The sequence below is a fragment of the Odontesthes bonariensis genome, chromosome 8 (assembly GCF_027942865.1).
Source record: "Odontesthes bonariensis isolate fOdoBon6 chromosome 8, fOdoBon6.hap1, whole genome shotgun sequence".
Taxonomy (NCBI): domain Eukaryota; kingdom Metazoa; phylum Chordata; class Actinopteri; order Atheriniformes; family Atherinopsidae; genus Odontesthes; species Odontesthes bonariensis.
The window spans coordinates 2,135,853-2,148,245 of record NC_134513.1 but is presented as its reverse complement, the minus strand read 5'-3'; the positions used below and the strand labels follow the sequence as shown (position 1 = coordinate 2,148,245).

Sequence of the window (12,393 nt, the reverse complement as noted above, 5' to 3'; positions counted from 1 at the left end):
TGTTCATGGATGTCCATCCATCCATCCATCCATCCATCCATCCATCCATCCATCCATCCATTATCTTCCGCTTCTCCGGGGATTGGGTCGCGGGGGCAGCAGCTTGAGCAAAGAGACCCAGACGTCCCTGTCCCCGGCCACTTCCTCCAGCTCTTCTGGGGGGACCCCGAGGCGTTCCCGGGCCAGCCGAGAAACATAGTCTCTCCAACGTGTGCTGGGTCTTCCCCGGGGCCTCCTCCCAGTGGGACGGGCCCGGAACACCTCAGGCGTCCAGGAGGCATCCTAACCAGATGCCCGAGCCACCTCATCTGACTCCTCTGGATGCGGAGGAGCAGCGGTTCTACTCCGAGCCCCTCCCGGATGACCGAGCTTCTCACCCTATCTCTAAGGGAGAGCCCAGACACCCTGCGGAGGAAACTCATTTTGGCCGCTTGTATTCGCGATCTCGTTCTTTCGGTCACTACCCACAGCTCGTGACCATAGGTGAGGGTAGGAACATAGACTGACCGGTAAATCGAGAGCTTCGCCTTCTGGCTCAGCTCCTTCTTCACCACGACGGGCCGGTGCAGAGCCCGCATCACTGCAGACGCCGCACCGATCCGTCTGTCAATCTCCTGCTCCATTCGTCCCTCACTCGTGAACAAGACCCCGAGATACTTGAACTCCTCCACTTGGGGAAGGATCTCATTCCCCACCCGGAGAGAGCATTCCACCCTTTTCCGGCTCATGGATGTATTTTTATATTTATTTCTATCTGAATTAAGTAAGCAGCAAAGGACTCGCTAACCCAGAGATGTCCCCAGCTAAGCTCACTTTAAGGTAACAAAGTACTCGCTAACCCAGAGATGTCCCCAGCTAAGCTAACTTTAAGCTAACAAAGTACTCGCAAACCCAGAGATGTCCCCAGCTAAGCTAACTTTAGGCTAACAAAGTACTCGCTGACCCAGAGATGTCCCCGGCTAAGATAACTTTAAGCTAGCAAAGTACTCGCTAACCCAGAGATGTCCCCGGCTAAGCTAACTTTAAGCTAATAAAGTACTCGCTAACCCAGAGATGTCCCCAGCTAAGCTAACTTTAAGCTAATAAAGTACTCGCTAACCCAGAGATGTCCCCAGCTAAGATGACTATAGGCTAACAAAGTAATCGCTAACCCAGAGATGTCCCTGACTAAGATAACTTTAAGCTAACAAAATACTCGCTAACCCAGAGATGTCCCCAGCTAAGCTAACTTTAAGCTAATAAAGTACTCGCTAACCCAGAGATGTCCCCGGCTAAAAAAACTTTAGGCTAACAAAGTACTCGCTAACCCAGAGATGTCCCCAGCTAGGCTAATTTTAAGCTAACAAAGTACTCGCTAACCCAGAGATGTCCCTGACTAAGATAACTTTAGGCTAACAAAGTACTCGCTAACCCAGAGATGTCCCCAGCTAGGCTAACTTTAAGCTAACAAAGTACTCGCTAACCCAGAGATGTCCCTGACTAAGATAACTTCAGGCTAACAAAGTACTTGCTAACCCAGAGATGTCACCAGCTAAGCTAACTTTAATCTAACCAGTGCATTTTATGTAATATAAATACACAATGAATTAAAGTTTTGGATCAAACCCTTCAGAGAGTGAGATAAAAATGTTTCTTTTAAGTTGGATTAATGTCATTCATTGATATGGATCAATTCATAGAGGGTATTAGATTATAAATCCTCTGGTTTTATGTTTGCCTTCTGATTTAATGCCGAGGCATGAAGGTGGAAGCTGCTCCACACCAAGAAGGAAACCTACAATCTCACAAAGATTCTGCCCACCCAACCTGATTGCTTCCGTGACCACCCGGCTCGACCATCATTCCTCATTCTAAATAAACTCTTTTACTCAGTTCTGGCTCGCAGCAGGTGAAAGACGAGGGATTTTCAGATTTAATCTAAAGATCTGACAATGTTTGAGTGTCTGAAAATAGCAGGTTTACGTTGCTGAAACTGTTCGTCTGTGTTTATCTACGTTATTACTTATTTTATTACGTTTTTTTCAAGGTTCAGGGAACTTATTGCTCCGCACAAACGTAGCCAGTCTTTCCTAAATAATTATATTTACCTGAACACTGAAATAAACACTCACCTCCTCTCCTAATTACTAACAAATTACTTTAATTTGTGTTTACATTATTTTTGGTAGCTTTGGAATAAAAAGAAAAGTACGGTGGCCCTGAAGTGCAAATCACAACGGCAAAAGAGAAAACACAACGACATTGACCAAAACAGAAAAGGTCGGTACCCTCGGGCGAAATGAGTCGTTGCTGATTGGACTGGTGTTGGTCCGTGCTTTAAACCGGAAAAACTATGGTTTATATATTTTCAAAATAAAAGCGCTGCTAGTGACAATGTACACGCTGCTATTAAAGAATATTTTGATGCGAATATCCCGCCTTACATGTTGCTTTATCTCTCTATGTTAACAAAAAGGTCTCAAAAGATATTTACAAGATGTTATTGAACTTTATATGGCGGAACAAAAACAACTATATTAAAAAAATCTGTAATAATGAACTCATATGATAATGGTGGCCTTAACATTTTTGACTTTCACACTTTAAATAATACTTTAAAAATAAATTGGTTAAAACAATGTATCAAGAACCCATCTTCAATTTGGAACTTCATACCAATATTGTTCCATATGTAGTTTCTATGTGGGGAAAAAATATTTTTGTAGATCAATGACCACGAAAGAAGCTGTTTATGAAAGAAGGTTTGACGTGATTTTTTCAACATTATAATTACAAAGTAAAAAGAAATTTAGGCCTCCTAATTTAGAGAAAATAACATTTAGTATGAAGTTCCAAATTGAAGATGGGTTCTTGATAAATTGTTTAAACCAATTTATTTTGAAAGTATTATTTGAAGTGTAAAAGTCTAAAAAGTTAAGGCCACCATCATCATATGAGTTCATTATTACTTATTTTTTAATATAGTATTCTTTAATAGCAATGTGTACATTGTCACTATGTGAAATCGATGTGTCCAAAACACCAAGTTTCTCATGAAGAGTGGCAACATAATGGCTCCGACAATTGCCCTGAAATGTTCCCACAATATTGCTTCTCCATCATAATTGCATCCCCTACAAGTTCATTTTCCACTTCACTCTCCTCCCTTCTCCATCCCTTAGCCTGAGCCGACACCCACCAAAGCCGTTATTATCACATCCAGATGAAGCAGGAACTCTGAGTTTCTCTTTGTCCTTCATTTAGCATCATGTTCACGATGTATCAGAAATACAAAAAGCCAGTTATAGGCAATTAAATCTATTCTTGATCGAAAGAAAATCAAATAAAAAGGCACAAGTTTGAATCAGATTTAATAATTTCTTTGCCACTCAAACTTCAAAGGCTGCTGGTTCCAATACCCGAGAAATAAGAAAAATAGTTTGAATATAACGTCAGATTTACTTTGGATCTACTTCCAAATGAGATAAAGAGAGAATGTGATTAAAATGGGAGGGGCTACACCAGCGGCGTCAATTCAGCCAAAGCTAAGGTCACTGTAGTCACATGACTACAGTATCAATCAATAAATATACAATAATCACCACAAAAGTCTGCTATGTAGCTTATCTGTGTGCAAATGCAGTCTCACTAACATAGCCGCTAACGTAACAATGGACTCGTCTCCGTCTCCCTGTTAGCATTAGCATTAGCGTTAGCATTAGCGGCGGAGGCGCCGTCACTTCCTGGTCCTCCTTCCTCGCCGCTGGGGCAACATTGGACCCATCATCACCTGCCCTTTGTTTGGTGATGAATAAATCTAAAGTTTTCTGTTTCCTTTTCATATTTTACATTAATTAGCAAACAAAAAAATACCGCTAATAACATCAGCTTTGACCTCCAGGCTGCGTCATCTCGTGGGAGGGGAGGGGGGGGCTGGGAGATACCACATTTCAAAAGGGGGATACAAGTGTTGGGGAAGATTAAGACTAAGATACTTAGATAAATTGATTGTGTTGTTCAGAATTTCATTTGTAGTTCATTTATATGTATTAAATAATAGAATAATCAATACAAATTGACACAGAGTAATTCCATAAATTGTGTGGTGTGGCAGCTGCCATACAAAAGGAAAAGGGAAGCGAGAAGTGTTGTTCCCATGGCAACTGGCGAGCCTTTGTTTTTCCAGGTTACAGCCGCACACACTACGACGTTACACCGATTATCCTCAGTGATTGCTAACATGCTAAAAGTGCTGCTAGCAAAGGTTAGCACCGGTTGGTTAGGAATGCTAATACCAGACGAGCATACAAAAGTGACTCAAAGGGCAAAAAGACAAGTTGAGAAAATACTTGTTATAATTCACATCGTACCTTGAGAAGTGTTAAACAGAAGTCACATTACACTGTGGACAAATCAAACTTAATATAGACATATAGTAACTACATTTATGTGCTAACATGCTAAAAGTGCTGCTAGCAAAGGTTAGCAGGTTGGATAGGAATGCTAATACCAGACGAGCAAACAAAGGGGTCATCGGTGCAATATTCTGACATTAAACCAAGGAAATTAGTCACATAGTGTTACAGCCCAAGCTAAAACCCTGGTTTTCCAGTCCAAACATAGCTTTTAAAAAAATCTACACCCTGAAATGTGTTTGAATCGGTGCCCAAAACTGCGTTTGCTTATGAACGATAAACGCGAACACATAGAAAAGTCTGCAGTAATAAAAAAAACTTAAGTCAGTGTTCACGTGTCTTCATGCAGCTACGCATAATGAATCTTTTGACTTTCATTGACATGTTTGTAACTAGCAATAGCATTTTAGCCTTAGCAAGAAGCTAAAGCTAGAAAAATGCTAATACTTAACATTAGATCGCAAATAATGTACGAAAGAGTAATTAGTTAGCTTGTTTCTGGTGATTTTCTGGCAGGTAAAGTAGTTGCACAGTTGTTGCTAACCGGCTTTGTATCTTTTTACTCAACTTTTCTCTTTTCTTTACTTTAGTTTATGACTTTTTGTAGGAACAGAAACTAAATGGATAATCAGGATCCACACAGAGGCTTCTTCTCTATTCCAGATAACACATTTATTATGTTTTTAGTTAATTACCATCAGTCAAGTCCAGTCCAGTCCAGTTTAGTTTAGTCCAGTTAAAGGCGGGGTAGGGGATCTTTTTCTGGAACATTTTTTTACATATTGCTTGAAATACTCTTCACACCCCCATTGCAACCAATTAATTAAAAGTTTTGACACAAATATGAAAAGTTTTAGTGGTCTCTAGAACGTACAATCTAGGAAAAACAGTATCCAATCATACTTGAACGGACCGTTAACGATGATTGGATTCTGATGCCGTCTATCAAACTGCAATCTGCTCCTCCCTCCCCCTCCTTCCCCCTGTGTGCGTACCCTGCTCCGTGAACGAATTACGCGTCCAGAAGCTTGGCAGGAAGCTAAACTAGAGCCAGCTTGGCTAGCACCTAGCTTTATTAAACGTATAGTTAGCATATACTAAATACTAAATACGGCAACGATCGATGCTTGCTGTCAGAACAGCGCTCGTGCACCTTCGTGCTCGTGCTCGTTCATGTACTCTAGAGGCGTGCCTTCGGGGGGAAAGTGAAGAAAAGGGTTGGGACTTTTTACCGGTGTATTTTCAAAATGTAGCTTCGCTGGACTCAAAATCCAGGATCTCCTACCCTACCTTTAAGTCTAGTCCAGTCCAGTTTAGTCTACTCCAGTCCAGTTTAGTCTAGTCCAGTCGAGTCCAATCAAGTCCAGTCCAATCAAGTCCAGTCGAGTCCTGTCAAGTCCACTCCAGTCGAGTCCTGTCAGGTCCAGTCCTGTTTAGTCAAGTCCAGTTTACTCCCCGTAGCACGGCGCCACTCTTCCCCAGTTGCCCCCCCGCTCACCTCCGCTGTCCTTCTCCTCTTCCTCGATGCTGTTCTTGATGCCGTCGTACTCCTCGTCGATGTTCTGGTTGCCTCGGATCTGGCTGAGCACGCGGCGGGCCTTCTGGGTCAGCCCGCGCTGGATTAACCAGCGAGGGCTCTCCGGCAGGAAGAGGAATCCCACGAACTGGAGCACAGCGGGAAGCACGGACAGACCCAGCATGTACCTGAGGGCAGAGAAAAGGAGGGTTAACCATGGTAACCAGGTTAGGTTTATGCTAGCAACACAAGAGAAGAAAATACAACACCGGAAAAAATGCCCCTCCAAAAATAAGTAAAAAAACAACAAATAAAAGACGTTTTTGCTTGAAATAAGCAAAATAAATCTGCCAATGGAACTAGTGAAAATCGGCTTGTCAAGATTTCTTGAAATAAAATGGATATTTGGGACTTTTGAGATAAAAGTGATCTTGAAATTAGCTTAAAAACCTCTTGTTTCATGTGATATGCGACTCAAAACAATTTGTTTTCAAGACTTTTTCACTTAACAAGATATTCCAGATGTATTGTATTAAAACAAGTCCCTATATCTGGCTGAAATGGTGCTTGTTAGGCAGTTGTGTCTATTAAGTGTAATGAGATATTTGGACTAGAAATGAGACAAATATACTTGGTAAGACTTTGATTTTTTCCAGTGAAGTAACAGGTGAGGGTGTCAGGGTGGGGTATAAAAGGACGGCTCACCACTTCGTGCAAAACTAAGGGAGAGAGAAACATTTCCTCTGAGCAAAAGTGCCCAAAAACTTTGGGACCGGTGGAAGGTTGTTCAGGTAGAAACTTAACCAAAGGTTTTATTAAAAACTGAAACCAAAGGTGCAGACAGGAAATAACCACCAAATTCACTGCTGAGATAAACTAAAGCTCCTACTAATCAGGAGAAAATAAAGAAACAGAATCAAACAGGGTCAATGCGAGGATCTGACAACGACTGAGAGAAACATGGCTGTATAGAGCTCAGAGCTTAAATAAGAGCACCTGGACCTTCTTCTTCTTGCAGTATGTCTGAGAGTCTGGCTGTGTTCGAAACCGCATACTACATACTGCATACTACATACTGCATACTACATACTGCATACTCATTGATCAGACAGTATGCAGAGCGTTTACCCACAATGCATTTCGCTCCTGCCCGAGCCGAAATCAGCCGGCCTGAAGCTGATTTCTCTTAAGCTCAAAACTCTGTAAACTTTAGCAACATTTGAAACATTTTCAGGTGAGAAAGTAGTCGTTTAGATCCCCAACGTGTTGAAAACCTGACAAAATACCGGCTATTTACAATTTTGTTCCCACGAATTCGGCGCTACTAAAGCTAGCCGCAGTGAGCAACGCACTTCTGGTTATTTTCACAAAATAAAATACCCGTTGCCTTTTATCATAGGGAAAGCCATTACCATACAATTGGTGCTTTTGTTTTGAAAACAGGAAGTGAACCTACCCTCGTTGTAGCTAGCTTGAAACTGCCGTTTTGACAGGAAATGACGATCAGCGACGTCACGTTACGTTGCATCTTGGGTAGTTTGAGTATGAGTAGTAACCTCATGATGCATACCCAACATTTAGGAGAATCTAGTTTGCATCCGGGAACTTCTGCTTACTCAAACTCGCATACTAACTCAAAACGTTAGTAGGAGTAGTAGGAGAAGTAGGAGTAGTATGCAGTTTCGAACACAGCCATGAAGCTAAAACTAGAAAAAGAAACCAGAACAGAAACTGAAACTGACTGAAACTACCATATTCCAAAATAAATACAAAAAATATATCAATGGCTAAATAAATATATGATAATAAATGCTCCAAAAATCAAATAACAATAAATAATTTAAATAAAAACGTTTTTCTGCTTTAATTTTGTGGAATTTAATGCAGGAAAATGTAAAAAAAAAAAAAAAAAAAAAAAAAAAAAAAAAAAAAAAATCAATAGAAGAAAATATACAGAAGTCATTGCATCTATAAATAAAATCAATTAGATAGAATTAGATCGAATCATTTGGAGGTAATAAATAGATCAATATGATGGAAAGACAAATAAAGAAAGAAAATGAATGAAAATAACAAATAAAATTGAAAAATTGATGTTAAAGTCAATAAAAAGCAACGTTAACGGAAGCTTAGGTGAATGTAGTTTAAAATTAAAGCAGGAAATTGATTTATTTCACATTTTATTCAATTATTTTTTAATAAATTATTTAGTTATTTTTGTTTAGGAGCATTTATCATCACAGAACACAGGACTGAAAGAATAAACTTAAAACTAAACAGGAAACACAAGGAAAACATGCGTAACACCAACAGAATAAACACATGAAGCTAAAACTACAGAAAGAAACCAGAACAGAATCTAAATTCTGATAAACCAGCACACAAAAATAAAATGCTCACAGAGCTACGACAGAGAAAGAGGGAAAGAAACTAAACAGAGCAAAGAATAAACAAGAAGATCAATAACTGCAAAAAGGAGAATTAAACCAAACACTGAACAGAACCTGAAACACTGAAAAGATTCAGGCAGGCCGAGGACAGAAATGTTGTGTTCAGCAAGAATGGAGACGGATTCTTCTGCAGAACTCGGATAATCAGCATCTCCAGTTCAACACCAGCGTGCTGCTAACTTTTAATTGGTTTGTATTGTTGAAACACAATGAAGACGGACCGTTAAAGCTCTGAGAAGAAGTTCTTTCCGACTCCGAAACCAAGGTCCAAACTAATTAATAAGTTGTTGAAAATGCCATTCATGAACAATAACTGAGTCCAGTTGAAGAACGCGTGCAGAACCGGGCTATTAGTGAAGGTGAACTGAAATTAAAGTGCATTAACAGAATAAAAGCCACTGATGTGGTGCGATATGTTAAAGGAAAACAGGTTCCTCTGGGAATGAAAACCACGAAGAAGAAGAAGAGAGTAATAATGATGGTTTGAAGTAAACAATCAGCTGCACAGGCAGATGCATCAATCAGAAAGCATTCATACTGCAAACCCAATAAGAGTCTCCAAAAAAGCCATTTTCATGTATGAATCACACCAATCTAGGACTTTCTGAACAATTTCCGCCGCAGCCATGAGAGCTGCTGCGGAGGCGAATCCTTTCAGAAAAGGACGATTATTATCTCCAGCATCTCGCCGCTCAATATTCAAACGCTCTGCAGGCTGGAAACCTGCGTTCAGTGCGACCCGGGAGGCAGAAAAACGCTTAAAAACGATGAACAGGACGGAAGGAAACGGACAGAGGAGCTGCCCTGTGCACGTGTTGACATTTTGAATGAGCCGTAATGGCTGCTTCTGGCTTTTGATGTGAGAAGAACCCAAAGAGAAGACTCTGCTATCATAAGGAGGATGGGGAGGGATGCCGCCTCTGGACTGGACTGTCCAGAGAGTAATTAGATGATGGTTATCATTAGGGACGGGAATCGAAAAAACCGGTTCTTGTTGAGAACCTGTTCCCGGTGTTTCAATTCCTTGGAATCGTTTTGGCGATTTTGCAAACGATTCCCTTATCGATTCCAGTGGGCGCGAATGACGTCACCACGCAGCGTTGCGTGGCGAGTCCGGCGCAGCCAGCAGCCAACAGTAAACATGGCGCCCAAGCGGTACAAACACTCGAAAGTTTGGTTCCACATCCCTAAAAAAGACGACAACAGGGCAACTTGCAAAGTGAATATTTCACCAAAGGGAGGAAATACTACCAACATGCAATAACTATGAATGAATGTCGCGTTTTCGATCCGCTCCGGACTAACGTTGGTGAACCTGAACCCAGCAACGTTTAGCAGCGTTAGCAACGTTAGCATGTCCTCGGCTAACACTGCAGCTAACTAACTAACAAACACTGCCTATCATGTTAGCACCATTTGCCTGATTGTAAAAGCTGCTGTTAGTAACGGTTAAGGTTAAATGAATGCCTTCTCAGGCATTACATTTAGATGAAATCATGAGAGACAGAGCCTGACTGGCTCAGAGCCAGAGGCTGGTGGTACTACCCCCAGTTCACCTCTACCTCCAGCTTCTCCTTTCACCAGAGCAGGAAGAGTTAAATTACCCAGGCCAGGATAGACCAATGTGGACCTCACCGTTGTTGGGTTTGTGAGGTCATGACTCGTGTTACTTCTAAACTAAACAAAGTTGATGCTAATCGACCGGTTTGTTGTCCTTTTTCTCCAAATGAGAATCGATAAGGGAACCGACAAAGAACCGAATCGTTAAGCAGAATCGAAAATGGAATTGAAATCGTAAAAATCTTATCAATTCCCATCCCTAGTTATCATTCCCTGAGACAAATAGATCAATATTTACCCAAATAAACCTGATTTTCTTGACCAGATATGATATTTGGTGTATTTTTTCTTTGTTTCTCTTAAAGTGATACTCCGGAGTAAATTCAACCTGGGGTCATTTGAACCGTGATATCCAGCCAAGTAGCCCACCCGCAGTTATTTCGATATTGGCTGAACATCAGCTGATTACTGAGTTATCCCGAATAGCTTCGTACAAGCGCTAACGGAACCTGGCAGTATCTCCAAAATTACCACACTAAAATCACATGCCATGACACCAAACTTCTACAGTAGTACAAATATGGTCTGTACTCACCAAACGATGCATTTGGAAGTTTGAAAATAGTCCAGGAGTTTATTATTATCATCACAAGCCTGATAGCTTTTCTCCTGCTAAAGCTGCGTTGACGTCACTTCCATAGTCTGGACCGCGACAGTAAAAGTCCTCATCGAATAACTCATAATATGCACAAGGAAAAGTTAATTCAGTGTCAGTAGCCTATTGATAACTACAATCCGTGTCTAATTAGTAGTAGGTAACATTTGAAATATATTTTAAGTGTTGCCTTGAAAATATAAGCCAGTGCTTTTTTTTTTTTCTTTATACTCTCGGCTGGAACTTTGTTGACGGAAACAACTGTGTAGGCTACACGTGACGTGACTGAGGATAGTCAAACACGGTTACTTCGGGCTACTGCAGCGGAAGAAGAAGACTGTTGTGCAATATATGCCATGCTGTGGGCAGGATATCGCGAGATCACCCGATGCAGGCTTTCACATAGGTTTTGGAGATATTCGATGAGGACTTTTACTGTCGCGGTCCAGACTATGGAAGTGACGTCGACGCAGCTTTAGCAGGAGAAAAGCTATCAGGCTTGTGTTGATAATAATAAACTCCTGGACTATTTTCAAACTTCCAAATGCATCGTTTTGTGAGTACAGACCATATTTGTACTACTGTAGAAGTTTGGTGTCATGGCATGTGATTTTAGTGTGGTAATTTTGGAGATACGGACCAGGATCCATTAACCCTTGTACGAAGCTATTCGGGATAACTCAGTAACTCGGCTGATGTTCAGCCAATATCGAAAAAACTGCGGGTGGGCTACTTAGCTGGATATCACGGTTCACATGACCCCAGGTTGAATCTACTCCGGAGTATCGCTTTAATCTACTTTTAGATTATTGTGAAAAAATCTGATGTTTTAAGTCATCGTTTATGACTGAAACTACCATATTCCAGAATAAACACAAAAAAATATATCAATGGCTAAATAAATATATGATAATAAATGCTCCTTAAAAAATCAAATAACAATAAATAATTGAAATAAAAACGTTTTTCTGCTCTCATTTTGTGGAATTTAATGCAGGAAAATGTAAAAAAAAAAAAAAGAATAAATAGGAGAAAATATACAGAAGTCTTTGCATCTATAAATAAAATCAATTTAATAGAATTAGATCGAATCATTTGGAGGTAATAAATAGATCAATATGATGGAAAAACAAATAAAGAAAGAAAATGAATGAAAATAACAAATAAAATTGAAAAATTGATGTTAAAGTAAATAAAAAGCAACGTTAACGGAAGCTTAGATGAATGTAGTTTAAAATTGTGAAGAACCCAAAGATGGGAAGTGATGCCGCCTCTGAGGAGCGGAGTTCTGCGTCTCTCACTGAGTCGTTATTCCCCTCAACCATCAAAGGTTTTAATGTTCTTTTTAGGGCTGGGCGAATTAACTCGTTATTATCGCGTTAACGTATTAATTATTTAACGCCGATAAATATTTTATTGCGCATTAACGCACGTTTTTGTTGTTTTTTTAATTAAAAAAAAAAAAAACATTTTGGGGGGCTTTTGTGCCTTTGATAGGAAAGTTCAGAAACAGGCTCACAGGCTTTTATTATTGTAAAAGTCTGCTTTTACATTGACATTATTGTGGTCATTAACTCGTGTTTCCCTGTTCCAACAGATATCCTTTGAATGGTGTTACAGTGCCGCCGCGGCCCCCCCCCCCCCCTTTCTGTCTTCTCAAACCCCAGCTGGTTCTGGTTCTGATGGCCACCCTTCCTGGTTCTGGTTCTGCCAGAGGTTTCTTCCTGTTAAAAGGGAGTCGTTTCTCTCCACAGTCGCCTCAGGCACGCTCAGGCCGGGAGATTGGACCGAAAAACAAAAAGTTTTCAGTGCAATCTG

The 12,393-nt window shown here is 40.6% G+C and overlaps 1 protein-coding gene across 1 annotated transcript in view; it reads right to left on the bottom strand.

The window, feature by feature from the left end:
- slc2a13a (solute carrier family 2 member 13a) overlaps nt 1-12,393 on the bottom strand; it is a 108,557-nt gene that overhangs the window by 79,894 nt on the left and 16,270 nt on the right. Inside the window, exon 3 of the mRNA XM_075471297.1 lies at nt 5,893-6,098. Within this exon, the coding sequence (XP_075327412.1) occupies nt 5,893-6,098 (206 nt within the window). The remainder of the gene's footprint in view (nt 1-5,892; nt 6,099-12,393) is intronic.